General features: G+C 44.2%; 1 protein-coding gene across 5 annotated transcripts; it reads left to right on the forward strand.

The window, feature by feature from the left end:
• The first annotated feature begins 586 nt into the window (after nt 1-586).
• Nucleotides 587-16,031, forward strand: LOC131443671 (NLR family CARD domain-containing protein 3-like). Of its 5 annotated transcripts, none has more exons than XM_058613503.1 (17): nt 587-780; nt 3,303-3,395; nt 3,477-3,596; nt 4,018-4,140; nt 4,896-4,988; nt 5,070-5,192; nt 5,948-6,040; nt 6,122-6,244; nt 6,662-6,740; nt 8,239-8,428; nt 8,513-10,313; nt 10,410-10,583; nt 10,681-10,854; nt 10,945-11,118; nt 11,216-11,389; nt 13,589-13,635; nt 13,716-16,031. In XM_058613503.1, exons 2-17 carry the CDS (start codon nt 3,319-3,321, stop codon nt 14,240-14,242), a joined length of 4,092 nt encoding a protein of 1,363 aa, XP_058469486.1. In that variant the 5' UTR covers nt 587-780; nt 3,303-3,318; the 3' UTR covers nt 14,243-16,031. The 5 variants fall into 5 exon arrangements, with proteins under 5 accessions (XP_058469486.1, XP_058469487.1, XP_058469488.1 ...); XM_058613504.1 differs by having other exon boundaries at nt 5,951-6,040; XM_058613505.1 differs by having other exon boundaries at nt 4,899-4,988.
• The last annotated feature ends 372 nt before the right edge of the window (nt 16,032-16,403 follow it).

Consider the following 16,403-nt stretch of genomic DNA (forward strand, 5'->3'; position numbering starts at 1 on the left):
CATACGTTCTGACAATGGTTGGTACAGTTGACCTCAGGAGCATGCTGACTACTCCCTCACTCATTATCAACTATTTTTACTGTATACATTTTGAGAAATTAATCTGCAAAGTTGTCTCTTTTTTCTCAGCATTGTCAGAACTTATGGGCCAAAGTGATTTTATTGTACAGTAAAAATCGAAATAAATTAGGGAAAATGTTTCGTTCAAAAGCTTCTGGACAATGTGACCCAATGTCTGGAAATCAGCACGATTGATTGCACTTTTATTAGTAACGTCTTATTTTGAAAACCGACCTCGCTCGGTATGAAACTAGCGCTGACGTTCTCATTCGACCGTAAATTCGACTACAAGGGCGCACTTAAAAACGAATGACGCTCACTTGACCGCAGTGAATAATCTGTGATGGAGCAAAAACCTCCTTTAAGCACAAACACAAATGTTCTCCACATAACATGGAGTAGAACGAAACAGGTTCATTAAGGAGACAATCCTTTACTAGTCTCCCATAGAAAACCACGTCACCATAGTATCACGCAGGCTTGCTGTGATGACTCCGCCCACTTTGAGGAGGCGCTATGAAAACAACATGGCTGATACTAAACGGAGTCGAGTCGATTAGAGTAAAGTTGAGATCAGAGCAGTTATTTGATCACATTCATCACATTTCCTTCAGATGAGACTTGAGAAAACTTTGGTCTGTGGTTTGTTTCCTGTTCAGCAGCAGAATCACTTCACAGACGTTCAGCAGCTTCATGACGATCATTTCCTGCTTTCACAAGGTAACGAAACTAAACTCATCTCATCACACGTGACTTTGAGTGGACGTGATGTTTTTACTGTGAAGCTCATGAATCTCACGTCACTGACTCTTGTTCAGTGACTGAGGTTTTTACACAGAATGAATTGACCCTGTAGTGACTTAGAGAGGCTTAAATGTCTGGTGTAATACTGCAAACTTGTCTTATTATGGGATGTGAACATGTCCTGCTTCCTCTGAACGTGAAGAAGGCCCAACCCTTTTGAAGCAGCTCTGCTGACACAGTATAAATGCTGACATCTGCTGGTTGACATGTGATATTACACACTGGAATCACGTGGATGCTCAGAACCCACGAGCTGAACTTCTGTATGGTCTTAATTCACTGAGTGATGGTTTGACATCAAACATATTTAAATGTAACATCTATAAACACAAACTCTTGTTAACGACCAGATGTTGTTTGGAGCTCAAACGTCACCTGGTTGTAACAAAAGACTTTTCTACAAGTTCACTGTGTTTGTTTTTGTAGAGAGAGTCGTGTTCCTTTGTCACAGCTAAAGAATCAATCATGGAGTAAAAGTGACAGCTACAGTGAAAAGTGGAATTTCCTGTTCAATAATTCCTAAGATATGAACTCGTTTTCTTTTACTTTGACCTTTGTCTGAAAAGTGGATCCTCTCTCAGCTAACTTGGCTAGTGCTGCTAACTGCAAAACAATCACAGATCCATCATGTTCTTATGACTTAACTCCGCCTCCTCTAATTCACTCTCAGTCTCCATCAGCTGTTTAGTTTATTTCACATAGAAACAATATAAAAAAACAAATAGACGATAACACATAAAAGTACATGTGACGTGCAGCAGAAACACAGATTGAAAAAGAAATGCACTGAAAATGAAAAAGTTGTGACTTTTTGTCGACGTGATGTTTTTACTGTGAAGCTCATGAATCTCACGTCACTGATTCTGTTGTTCAGCGACTCAAATGTTTGGAAATCATTGGTTTAGAGGACATTTGTGCTTTTGGTGAAAGAGAAGTTCTGCTGGACTGAAAGATCAGATAGTGACTGATAATTTTATGTTTCCAGTGAAAACAGATTACAGCCATTGTAGGTGAAAAAAAAGGATCCAGAGGACGAGGTCATATTTTGATAAGTTTTAAGAAACTAAAGTTAAATTAAACGTTTATTCTCAATCATCACAATTAACGACATCTCTTCAAAGTCCAGATGTTTAACATACATATGTACAGTTGAGGGCTTCACAGCCATCGTCCGAGAAGAACCCCTTTACTCAAAGAGCGGCACATCACAGCAAGACTGAAGTTTGCCCGTGAACATTTGAAAGGTAAAGATGAGTTTTGGAAGTCTGTGCTTTGGTCTGATGAGACTAAACTGGAACTGTTTGGGCACATGGATGTGGCGTATGTTTGGCGAAGAAAGGGAGAGGCCTTCAACCCAAAGAACACCGTTCCCACAGTTAAACATGGTGGTGGGAGCATCATGCTGTGGGGCTGTTTTGCAGCCTTGGGCACAGGGAGCCTTGTTCGGGTGCATGGCATCATGAAAAAAGAAAATTATGTTGAAATTTTGAGAAATAATATGCAGAAATCTGCTCGTAGTCTATCCATAGGTCGTCACTGGGTCTTCCAACAAGACAATGACCCGAAGCACACATCGAAATTGGTTCAACAGTTCATTAAGGATACAAAAACCAAGGTCCTGGAGTGGCCTGCACAGAGCCCAGACCTCAATCCTATTGAGAATCTGTCTCAGGTGCTCAAGCTGAATGTCCATGCTCGGAAACCACACAATTTGGACCAGCTGGAACAATTTGCAATGGAAGAATGGGCAAAAATCCCTCAGGAGACCTGTGCCAACCTAGTAAAGAACTACTTTAAGAGGTTGTTGTCAGTTGTGGCTCAGAAAGGGTACACTATTGACTATTAATGGCCAGGGGGCTAAGAATTTTGGTCTCATTTTTGCCCTTTTTTGTTTCAATTCAGTGTATCAATAAAATATTCTCATCAAACTTAGTGGACATTTTGTCTTTGTTATTTTGGAAACAAATGCAATACAAACACTTGTTGTTAATGGTCATTTCCAGAGAGAAATAAAGAGTTTTGTCTAATTTCACAAGGGGGGCTAATAATTTTGGCCTCAACTGTATCTATCTATTGGGCAGCTTCTTACCTGACCACCAGAGGGCGGGCTCTTCTGTTAAACCAGTTGACTCACCTGCAGTGAAAGGCTGTAAAATGTGATGCAAACAGCGTCTTGAGTGAGTTGTGAGTCGAGCTGTGACGTTCACGAACGAGTCAAATCTTTTTAACGGCTCTTTGAAATGAACCAGTAACTGAGTGACTGACAGTCCATTATTAGCATAAACCAATGGGCTGTGCCGATTGTTCAGTCAGCCAATGAGGGTCATGTCGGCCAATTCTGTGGTTAAAAAAAGTCTTCTTGCTGACCGGCCCACATTAGGTCAATGTGGTCCACCCATGTTTGCAGAACTTGTAATGAGCAAGTTTTATTCTCCCAGCAGGTGGCGCTCTGCTATGAATCAGATCAAGGACAGTGAAGAGGAAACTCCGCCCTCTAAAACCACTCTGTGTGAGGAACATGAGGGTCAGAGGTGAGATGAGGATCTCATGGATCATGTGACTCGTCTCCATGTCACAGCTCAGTGTTTTATTTACACATCATGTGTTTGTAGGAGGATCCATCAACAGAGACCAGACTCTGCTGGACCTGGACCTGGACCTGGACCCAGCTGTGTGTCCATGAAGAATGACTGGTCCATGGATCAACCTGTGACCTTCAAACAAGAACAGAGGTCAGATGATGGAGGGTGGAGGTCTTCACAGGTCAACAACTCAAATGATCCACCATGTAGCACCAGAGACACCTAATATTTGAGAATTCAGACCCAGACCCATGCAGACCCAAGACATTCTGGACCCAAGTCCCAAACAGACCCGTCCCCATTTCATCTCAGATCTGGACCCATGAAAAAATAAGAAATGTTGAATAATTGTGGAACAGTCCTGGCTCACGTGCTTGGGTTTGTAAAGTGATCTGACTGAAGATGTGGAAGTCTTAAATGTGTTAATCAGTGTAGAGTTTGACACCATCTGGGTCACACTCAACCATTTCTGACACAAACCTGTTTTCCTTGTGTCTCCTGATACTGTAGATCATTAATGAGATCCATCACAGCAGATGTTGTATTTACATGTCATGTCCTGTGTTTGTAGGACGATCCATCAACAGGGACCAGACTCTGCTGGACCTGGACCCAGCTGTGTGTCCATGAAGAGTGACCGGTCTATAGATCGTTATATTAACTTCAAGGATGGACAAGAACATGGTGAACTGATGTAAGAATTTCACACATAGTAACACACACTTACATGATCCTCCACCAGGGGGAGCCTGTAAAGTCCAAAACATGTTGAATCCAGAAAAACACTCTTCTTCTCTTTGGTGGACCAATGTTGTTTTTCTGTCTCCACTAAACGTCTTCAGCCTGTCCTCGTCTCTGAATACATTTCCAGCAGTAAATCTAGTCAGAGTCCGTGATTGGTCAGGGACTCATGGAAAAGCCTCTCTGATTGTGTCTTTGAGACTTCACACATAACAAACACTAGAGACTGTCCTTCAGGGACTTTTGTCTTCAACCTGTCAAACTCATGTCATGTGAACTTAGCTGAAGAAGAATCGTAGTTGCAGCACATTGAAAACCTCGTAGAAACAAATGATTGTTTAGTAAATGACACTTCTTACCTGACCACCAGAGGGCGGGCTCTTCTGTTAAACCAGTTGACTCACCTGCAGTGAAAGGCTGTAAAGTGTGATGCAAACAGCGTCTTGAGTGAGTTGTGAGTCGAGCTGCGACGTTCACGAACGCGTCAGATCTTTTTAACGGCTCTTTGAAATGAACCAGTAACTGAGTGACTGACAGTCCATTATTAGCATAAACCAATGGGCTGTGCCGATTGTTCAGTCAGCCAATGAGGGTCATGTCGGCCAATTCTGTGGTTAAAAAAAGTCTTCTTGCTGACCGGCCCACATTAGGTCATTGTGGTCCACCCATGTTAGCAGAACTTGTAATGAGCAAGTTTTATTCTCCCAGCAGGTGGCGCTCTGCTATGAATCAGATCAAGGACAGTGAAGAGGAAGCTCCACCCTCTAAAACCACTCTGTGTGAGGAACATGAGGGTCAGAGGTGAGATGAGGATCTCATGGATCATGTGACTCGTCTCCATGTCACAGCTCAGTGTTTTATTTACACATCATTTGTTTGTAGGAGGATCCATCAACAGAGACCAGACTCTGCTGGACCTGGACCAAGCTGTGTGTCCATGAAGAGTGACCGGTCTATAGATCGTTATATTAACTTCAAGGATGGACAAGAACATGGTGAACTGATGTAAGAATTTCACACATAGTAACACACACTTACATGATCCTCCACCAGGGGGAGCCTGTCTAGTCCAAAACATGTTGAATCCAGAAAAACACTCTTCTTCTCTTTGGTGGACCAATGTTGTTTTTCTGTCTCCACTAAACGTCTTCAGCCTGTCCTCGTCTCTGAATACGTTTCCAGCGGTAAATCTAGTCAGACTCCGTGATTGGTCAGGGACTCATGGACAAGCCTCTCTGATTGTGTCTTTGAGACTTCACACATAACAAACACTAGAGACTGTCCTTCAGGGACTTTTGTCTTCAACCTGTCAAACTCATGTCATGTGAACTTGGCTGAAGAAGAATCGTAGGTGCAGCACATTGAAAACCTCGTAGAAACAAATGATTGTTTAGTAAATGACACTTCTTACCTGACCACCAGAGGGCGGGCTCTTCTGTTAAACCAGTTGACTCACCTGCAGTGAAAGGCTGTAAAGTGTGATGCAAACAGCGTCTTGAGTGAGTTGTGAGTCGAGCTGCGACGTTCACGAACGCGTCAGATCTTTTTAACGGCTCTTTGAAATGAACCAGTAACTGAGTGACTGACAGTCCATTATTAGCATAAACCAATGGGCTGTGCCGATTGTTCAGTCAGCCAATGAGGGTCATGTCGGCCAATTCTGTGGTTAAAAAAAGTCTTCTTGCTGACCGGCCCACATTAGGTCATTGTGGTCCACCCATGTTAGCAGAACTTGTAATGAGCAAGTTTTATTCTCCCAGCAGGTGGCGCTCTGCTATGAATCAGATCAAGGACAGTGAAGAGGAAGCTCCACCCTCTAAAACCACTCTGTGTGAGGAACATGAGGGTCAGAGGTGAGATGAGGATCTCATGGATCATGTGACTCGTCTCCATGTCACAGCTCAGTGTTTTATTTACACATCATTTGTTTGTAGGAGGATCCATCAACAGAGACCAGACTCTGCTGGACCTGGACCAAGCTGTGTGTCCATGAAGAGTGACCGGTCTATAGATCGTTATATTAACTTCAAGGATGGACAAGAACATGGTGAACTGATGTAAGAATTTCACACATAGTAACACACACTTACATGATCCTCCACCAGGGGGAGCCTGTCTAGTCCAAAACATGTTGAATCCAGAAAAACACTCTTCTTCTCTTTGGTGGACCAATGTTGTTTTTCTGTCTCCACTAAACGTCTTCAGCCTGTCCTCGTCTCTGAATACGTTTCCAGCGGTAAATCTAGTCAGACTCCGTGATTGGTCAGGGACTCATGGACAAGCCTCTCTGATTGTGTCTTTGAGACTTCACACATAACAAACACTAGAGACTGTCCTTCAGGGACTTTTGTCTTCAACCTGTCAAACTCATGTCATGTGAACTTGGCTGAAGAAGAATCGTAGGTGCAGCACATTGAAAACCTCGTAGAAACAAATGATTGTTTAGTAAATGACACTGAATCTTTTCTCCTCAGAGTTGATCAGCAGAGGACAGAGGTTTTCAGTGGTCAGTCTGTCCAGCAGCATGGAGCAGACCTGGACTCCATATTTAAGGTGTGTAAATGTACAAACATGACACTACTGTTAATACTGAAGCAGAGTCCTGGGGCCTCATGTATAAACCGTGCGTACGCACAAAAAGACGGCGTACGCTTGCTTTCACGCACAGACGGCATGTATAAAAATGTACTTGGCGTGGAAGTTTGCGCATCGCAGCGCAAACTCTCGAGCTGCCGTGAGAATTTGCCGAGAGCTCCACAAACTCTTGTCAGGTGGAGACGCTGCAATATTAAGCTCTGAAACTTATCACAGTGTTTGAAAATAATATTATTAATGTGTCTACAGTGACAAACATGAATTTTCTGTGACAAACAATACTGATACACCACGTACGTTTGAACATATGTGGATAACATCAGAGAGGACACTGAAGACGAAACTGATCCTGTGAGCGAACACACACACTACAAACCTGTGTGTGTGTGTGTGTGTGTGTGTGAGAGGGAGACTCACTTATTTACTTTGAGCAAATTACTGAAATTAATTTTCCACAGATGAATATTTTCTTTGTGTAACACAGTGATGTAAACACAGCTGCTGACATGAACACATGAACACATGTCAGTCTATAATGTTTTAAACACAAAATAAAGTTACAGACTCATTTGTTGTAAGAAAATGGGACTTGAACGTTGAGTAGAACATTTTCTTTATCCCATTTTAATCCACACGATAACAAAATAACTACGAAAAAGTTTTGCGCCACCACTGCGCCTTTCATCGGAAGAGAAAGGCGCAGCATCCAGAACACAATCAGTGACAGTAATGAATGGTTACATGGAGTAACTCCGTGAACTCTGTCTGCTTATGTTGTGCGTAATGTGTGTAGATGATGACGTGTGACACTTATAGATTGTTGAAATAATCTGTAAATTCAGCTCACATGGATCAGTCATGTCTAAACATACATGTTACACCAGAAAAAAACATGCACAGGATCAACTATCAATGCACAGCCAGTTTTTTAAGCATCAATATTAATAAGAGAGCAGTCGCTGTGACCCTGACATTTAGTTCCATTGTGTTTATCACTAATTCTAAAAAAAAACGACCAAAATAATCTATTTTTAAAGATTTATACATCATAAATTGACGAGTTGATCGTGCACTTTCCTTCTTTTTCTTTTATTTCCCTCTTTCTTTGCTGCCGCAGTTGTCCTTTTTCTTCAGGACAAAGGCGTTTTAGAGTCATTTGTATATTCATTTGTGGGTGGGCGTGGTGTGTTCCTCATTCATCTCCGCTCAGTTTCACCTTTGATGGGATGTATAAAGAAAAGTGCGCAGGACTTGGCGTACGCACAGTTTTATAAAGCTTAGATTTTCTTTGCGTACGTACTTTATAAATTTGTACGCCGTTTTTTAGTATGAAAGCTGCACACTCTTTTATACATGAGGCTCCTGGTCCTGACAGTCTGGATGCTGCTCTGGGGACCTGCAGGACTTCACTCTGTCACTGATCATCTGAGGTTAAACTTCACATGTTCTGTTCCAGCTGCTGGAGGAGAACATCATCTGCTTTGTGAAGAACGAGCTGAAGAAGATCCACAAGGTTCTGGATACAGATCACACAGAAGTCTCAGAGAGTCAGAGGGAGGATGAGGAGCAGAGGAGCAGCAGAGAGGCCTTTCTGAAGATCACAGAGGACTTCTTAAGGAGGATGAAGCAGGAGAAGCTAGCTGACAGTAAGAGGACTTTTAATGTGAAAGGAAGAACATCTTATTTTCTCAATGATCCACACACTGATTTATTTTCTTGTGTTCTGTCAGAAATCAGAGCTTCAGCTTGTCGACGTGAACTCAAATCAAACCTGAAGAAGAAGTTCCAGTGTTTGTTTGAGGGCGTGGCTAAAGCAGGAAACCCCACCCTTCTGAATGAGATCTTCACAGAGCTTTACATCACAGAGGGAGGGACTGGAGAGGTCAATGAAGAACATGAGGTCAGACAGATTGAAAGAGCTTCCTGGAAACCAGACGGACCAGAAACATCCATCAGACAAGAAGACATCTTTAAAGCCTCAGCTGGAAGAGACGGACCAATCAGAAGAGTGATGACAAAGGGCGTGGCTGGCATTGGGAAAACAGTGTTAACACAGAAGTTCACTCTGGACTGGGCTGAAGACAAAAGCAACCAGGACGTACAGTTCATGTTTCCCTTCACCTTCAGAGAGCTGAATGTGCTGAAAGAGAAGAAGTTCAGTTTGGTGGAACTCATCCATCACTTCTTCACTGAAACCAAAGAAGCAGGAATCTGCAGGTTTGAAGACTTTAAGGTGGTCTTCATCTTTGATGGTCTGGACGAGTGTCGACTTCCTCTGGACTTCCACAACACTAAGATCCTGACTGACGTCACAGCGTCCACCTCAGTGGACGTGCTGCTGACAAACCTCATCAGGGGGAAACTGCTTCCCTCAGCTCGCCTCTGGATAACCACACGACCTGCAGCAGCCAATCAGATCCCTCCTGACTGTGTGGACATGGTGACAGAGGTCAGAGGGTTCACGGACCCACAGAAGGAGGACTACTTCAGGAAGAGGTTCAGAGATGAGAAGCAGGCCAGGAGGATCATCTCCCACATCCAGACATCACAAAGCCTCCACATCATGTGCCACATCCCAGTCTTCTGTTGGATCACTGCAACAGTTCTGGAGAACATGCTGAAAACCAGAGATGGAGGAGAACTGCCCAAGACCCTGACTGAGATGTACATCCACTTCCTGGTGGTTCAGTCCAAAGTGAAGAAGGTCAAATATGATGGAGGAGCTGAGACAGATCCACACTGGAGTCCAGAGAACAGGAAGATGATTAAGTCTCTGGGGAAACTGGCTTTTGAGCAGCTGCAGAAAGGAAACCTGATCTTCTATGAATCAGACCTGACAGAGTGTGGCATCGATATCACAGCAGCTTCAGTTTACTCAGGAGTCTTCACTCAGATCTTTAAAGAGGAGAGAAGCCTGTACCAGGACAAGGTCTTCTGCTTTGTCCATCTGAGTGTTCAGGAGTTTCTGGCTGCTCTTCATGTTCATCTGACCTTCATCACCTCTGGAACAAATCTGTTGTCAGAAGAACCAACAACGAGCCAGTGGTCCATACAAACAAACAAACCTGAACTGAATCATCTGCACCAGAGTGCTGTGGACAAGGCCTTACTGAGTCCAAATGGACACCTGGACTTGTCCCTCCGCTTCCTCCTGGGTCTTTCACTGGAGACCAATCAGAAGCTCTTAAGAGGTCTACTGACACAAACAGGAAGTGGTTCACAGACCAATCAGAAAACAGTTGAGTACATCAAGAAGAAGATCAGTGAGAATCTGTCAGCAGAGAGAAGCATCAACCTGTTCCACTGTCTGAATGAACTGAACCATCGTTCTCTTGTGGAGGAGATCCAAGAGTCCCTCACATCAGGACGCCTGTCCACAAAGACACTGTCTCCTGCTCAGTGGTCAGCTCTCGTCTTCATCTTACTGTCACCAGGAAAAGATCTGGAAGAGTTTGACCTGAAGAAATACTCTGCTTCAGAGGAGGCTCTTCTGAAGCTGCTGCCGGTGGTCAAAGCCTCCAACAAAGCTTTGTACGTGGATCAGTATATAAATATTAATAAGACATATTCTAAAGAGCACAAGACAAACATGTTTAACCTTTTGTTCATCACTGTTTTCTACCTCAGACTGAGTGGCTGTAAACTCTCAGAGAGAAGCTGTGAAGCTCTGTCCTCAGTCCTCAGCTCTGTGTCCTCTCGTCTGAGACACGTGAAACTGAGTAACAACGACCTGCAGGATCCAGGAGTGAAGCTGCTGTGTGATGGACTGAAGAGTCCTCACTGTTCTCTGGAGACTCTCAGGTCAGAACTCTGACTCAGACTCTTTGCTTCTTTAGGTTCTTGTTGATGAAGATGTTTTTTCTGAATCACTGAGTTCATCATATCTTCTTAACTCCAGTCTGTCAGGTTGTCTGGTCTCAGAGGAAGGATGTTCTTCTCTGACCTCAGCTCTGAACTCCAACCCCTCCCATCTGAGAGAACTGGACCTGAGTAACAATGACCTGCAGGATCCAGGAGTGAAGCTGCTGTGTGATGGACTGAAGAGTCCTCACTGTTCTCTGGAGACTCTCAGGTTGGTGCTCAGCTGATTTATATGGACAATTCTACTCTAATTATTTTTTGAATTACATATGTGAATAGATTTTCTTGAACTCCTCCTCAGAATGAGTGGCTGTAACCTCTCAGAGAGAAGCTGTGAAGCTCTGTCCTCAGTCCTCAGCTCTGTGTCCTCTAGTCTGAGACACGTGGACCTGAGTAACAATGACCTGCAGGATCCAGGAGTGAAGTTGCTGTGTGATGGACTGAAGAGTCCTCACTGTTCTCTGGAGACTCTCAGGTCAGAACTCTGACTCAGAATCTTTGCTTCTTTAGGTTCTTGTTGATGAAGATGTTTTTTCTGAATCACTGAGTTCATCATATCTTCTTAACTCCAGTCTGTCAGGTTGTCTGGTCTCAGAGGAAGGATGTTCTTCTCTGACCTCAGCTCTGAACTCCAACCCCTCCCATCTGAGAGAACTGGACCTGAGCTACAATCATCCAGGAGACTCAGGAGAGAAGCTGCTGTCTGCTGGACTGAAGAGTCCTCACTGGAGACTGGACACTCTCAGGTATTCTCCTCTTCCTCCTCCTCCTTCCTCTTCATGTTCATCAGCAGTATTCAAACTTGTCAGCAGGTTCAGGTTGAAGATGTCCTGTTATTATGTTTTCCTCTGTCAGTGAGTATAACCAAACATTTGTGACACCTCGTGAGAACGAGCGAATGTCACGTAGTTCAGCCTGAGAAACGACCAGAACCATGAACTGGACAGATCATCTGCACAGAGTAGCAGCATCATGTAAAAAGTCCTGGTACTGGGTACAGAACAGTCCTGGTCCACTTCAAACAGTCTACGGTCAAACTAAAGTAAAGATGTCTTTATTCTGTGGTGTTTGTAGTGAGTTGTGTACGAGATGTTCGTCATCTAACGGCTACAATCAAGTTGTTGTTGTTCATTCTTCATTCAACGGTGAAAACACACAAGTTTTGGAAGCAGCAGTAACAGCGACGAGCCTCCGCAGCAGCAGCTGCATAAGTAGCCATGTGTTTCCTCTGTGACGCGCAGCTGAAAAAAACACCAAAGCACTGGAAACTAGGTATCGATTCAAGCAAGCGATCAAACAACCGTAATTCAAATACAAAGTTTATGGTTTTTAGACCCACAATACTGCGATTTGAAACACTGTAAAAAATACAAATGAAATCCCTCTATTTTATCTATTTTCTTTGTTTACTTGGTTTGTGCTGGGCCAACTTGTTGCTGGTTTACTCGTGGTGGGTTTCAAATGTATAAACAGAAGTTGTCTTCTGTGTTGTCCATGTGGTGGCGCTGTTGAGTAAATGCGTAGCCTCCTGAAACTGTGGTCTCTGGTTCTGCAGACACCGGCCGTTTCTCAATATCCATACTTGTGCGTACTTGCGTACTCCGGTACTGTTCAAGTGCTGTTCCAATTCTCAAGCAAGCGAACAGCGAGGACCCGGAAGTATTCTCGCTCCGCCCATTTTTACCAGGTATGCATCGGAGGTGACTTGAGCGTACTTGGGATGGCCATGTATCCCAGAATACTGAAGTATATGAACTAAGAAGATTTAATACTTAAATGTATTGATTATTGACATTAATAAGTAAACATGAGACAAGAGGGTCTCTGGGACACATGACAAGTCAGACCATACGTTTTTACAATAGGCATCCTGTATAGGACAGGAAACTTGAGGGTCTGTTTTGAATATGGTTAGTTAGGAAATATAGATGTCTCTTGTTTGACGAAATGGTGATATTGTCCAATTTAAAGATCGTGGGACAGTATGGTATATCCGGACCCAACTTGTTTTTCAAGTTGTTGCATTATGGAAACAGGAGAAAGGCGGGGGTCGAAACATGTGATGCCTGCAAATAAGAATGTTAGAAAATCTATATAAGGTTAGTTTTGCTTTTCTGAGGCAGAATTGTTCGGAGATTCGGCAAGAACACATTCTCCCGAGCTGCTGCAGAGCTTGGTTCTGACGCCTGATTTGTGACTAAATAAAATCCCTTTGTTCGGTACAAGTCCTGTGTCAGTGGGGTCTTCTCCTGCATCATCAACTCATCACCTATCGTTCATAAGAAGAAGGAAGCCTGACAAAAACGACATTACATTTGGGAGGAGCATAGCAGCAGATAATAGAAATAGAAATCTGAAATAAATATTTTTCTTTGTCCCGGAACAAAGTTATAACATCATTTGAGGTGAGAAATTAGTCATTTAGAAATCAAACATGTGGTTTGTGTATGAAGATATGACGTATTTATAGTTTGGCAGCGACGTTTGTCGGAGGTGATAAGCTCCGCCTCTGCGGACGCTCGGCGCTCACTGTGCCCGGCACAGAGCAGCGTGACCTCGGCCTGTCCTGATGAAATGATCCGCTGGCTCAGACGTCGCTGTCATTAGATGCTCGGTGTGATCCATAGATTTGTTGTTGACGTGTTATTTTGTTTAAAAGTTTGTATATTGTTAATGTTTTATTTATTTTAACTTTGAATGTTAGATTTATATTAAAGTCGCACGGTCATTGTATCTGTATTTAAATATAATATGTAAATATTAGATATGTAGAGTAGTAAGCAAGTACATACTTGCTTACTTGAGTATTGAGAAACAGCCACCGTCTTCTCTTTGAAACACACATGTCCTTGTAGTTCATCATTGTGTCCACCAGAGTGCGTCATTAAGACAACAGTTTGGACTCATGTTGGACAGAAACTCATTCAGACTGTTTCTTCCTCCAGGATGGACCATGCTGGAGAGCAGTGGTTAAAACCTGGTCTCAGGAAGTGTAAGTATGGATTTACAGGAAATAACAACATATCAGCTGATCATCAATAAACTGCAGCTGTGTCTCGTTGTCTTCATCAGATTCATGTGAACTGGAACTGGACACAAACACAATGCACAGACACCTCAAACTGTCTGACGACAACAGGAAAGTGACCCATGTGACAGAAGATCAGTCGTATCCTGATCATCCAGACAGATTTGAGTCCTGGTCTCAGCTGCTGTGTAGACCTGGTCTGACTGGTCGCTGTTACTGGGAGGTCGAGTGGAGAGGAAGAGTTTATATATCACTGAGTTACAGAGGAATCAAGAGGAAAGGCGACAGTTCTGACAGTTGGTTTGGACGTAATGATCAGTCCTGGAGTCTGATCTGCTCTGATGTTCTTGGTTACTCTGTCCGTCACTGTGGGACACAAACATCCATCATGTCCTCTGTCTCTCACAGAGTATCAGTGTATGTGGACTGTCCTGCTGGGACTCTGTCCTTCTACAGCGTCTCCTCTGACTCACTGATCCACCTCCACACCTTCAGGACCACATTCACTGAACCGGTTTATCCTGGGTTCCTGGTCTGGCCTGGTTCCTCAATGTCTCTGTGTCCTCTGTAGGACATGAAGAGACAGCAGCTTCAGTGGTGAACGAGGTCAAAGCTCGTCTCAGTCATTCTTTGTTGAAACCATCAATAAATAAAGACTTAAAGTGGACATATTATACCCTATTTCCCCAAGTTAAAATAGTTCCCTGGTGTCCTAATGAACATGTCAGTGACATGCCTTGGTCAAAATACCATAAGGATGAAGCACCATAGCAGTTCAATAACCCTGCTAAACCCGCCCCTTTCAGAACGCTCGGTTTTCGTGCATGGTCCCTTTATATGCAAATGAGACCCAGGCAAACACACACCCACTTCTTCCAGGGGGTTTCTGATTTGTCCTCTTTACAGCGCTCACTCGCTCAGCTGCTTCTCATCTCCCCCTCCCTCCACTAGTTCTCTGACAATATCAACATGGCAGCATGCGCAGAAAACAGCGAGAGTGCCGTCACAGGAAGAGACGTCCTACATAAGGATCGAGCCGAACACTGCCCAACTGTAAATCAGTTAAATACACTTAGGGACAGCACAGCTGATCGCCAGCAGCGCGCAGCGATCTGAATAAACTGGCGCTGTATCAGACCGGTGACTGTATGCTCCGGAGCTGGCGTTCAGTTTAGGCAGCTCGCCGCTCGCCGCTTGCGATCAGCGGTGGCGATCAGCTGTGCTGTCCCTATGTATCCATGTGTCGGAGGTCTGTTCCTGTGACGGCACTCACACATACAGCGCCAGTTTAGGCAGCTCACCGTTCGCCGCTGGCGATCAGCGATGCTGTCTTTTTAACTGATTTTCACAGAGAGTGCAGCACCGCTGATCGCCAGTGGCGAGCGGCATAAACGGCCGCTGTATGTGATCAGACTGAGTCTGTGCTCCGGTCATGGAGGACGTACTGAACAAATATTTTTAATTAGGACGTGTCAGAATGGTCAGTTATGACCTCTATGTGACCTTTTCTTAAAAATGTGTGTGTTTGTACGTCGGTGAAATACGGTCGCTGACTAAATACGGCGACCGCTGGCCGCAGTCTGATGTGAAGTGGTGCGAACACACGAACACACGTTTGCTGACTTTATCCGGCACATTAGCTTCATATATAAAATCCTCTGAGGCTGGAAGTTTGTGTAAAACACTGTGCTCCACTGTGCAGCCACCAACAGCACACTTGTCCCTCCGCGTTGACATAATACCGCTCTTCCTCCCTCGCCTCTCGCATTTTATAGGGACAAGGTGGAGCTAAGGTGGAGCTCTCCAAGTAAACTTACTGGTGGGGCTGTAACATTCGCGGTGAAATGCGCATGCTGCCGTCATAAGCACAGGGAATTCAACATCGAGTGTTTTATCGCCTATACTTACACTAAGGGGAACCACGAAAACATGACGGAGTATTCTTTTTCCCCACTTTCTTCTCACTGACGAGCCTTTCTGTCCCAGCATGCACTGCTTCTCCTCCTCCTCCTCCTCTCCATGCTGCCTGACAACAGTGCCCCCTGCTGCGTGTGAGCAGAACAACACTCAGAGTTACGCACACACACACGGAAAATGAACCACACATGAGCAGATTATGCCATGTGTGGTTTCTGCTGTGATGCAGGTGAAACTGAGTGTGCGTGACCTCAGGATGACCTCTGTCCTCCTGCTGCTCTGTGAACGACAGCGAAGAACGTGTCCACAGTGACAGGAAACTCATGACACTCAGAGGGTTTTTGCACTTTCCAAACATCATCAGTGTCTGTGGTTTCTGTTTCTGTGGCTTAATGAAGAATGACATTTTCAACATCAATAAAAACCACATCATATAACTTTAATCTACTTTGTTGTGTTGATGACGAGGTACTGACACCTAATACAATCTATGTCAGATTAAGTCTACGCTCTTTTAGGTCATAGATTAACAGCTCCATCCACTCACTCTCCCACACCAAAGCCCATAGAGAAAACCAGTGATTTTAGCTGCGGGGACACAGGAGCTGCTGGTCCTCTGCTGCCTCGTGTGGTCACTTTGTGTCACTGACGTCAATCTGAACAAAGGATTTCAAACACTGAAGTGACAAAATAAGACATTTGAACTTAGTGATGGAGGCAGCAGTGTGTGTGTGTGTGAGTGAGTGTGTGTGTGTGTGTGTGTGTGCGCGTGTGTGTGTGTCTGTGTGTGTGTGTGCGCGTGTGTGTGACGCGTC

This window comes from Solea solea, chromosome 17 (assembly GCF_958295425.1).
Source record: "Solea solea chromosome 17, fSolSol10.1, whole genome shotgun sequence".
In the NCBI taxonomy this organism is placed as follows: domain Eukaryota; kingdom Metazoa; phylum Chordata; class Actinopteri; order Pleuronectiformes; family Soleidae; genus Solea; species Solea solea.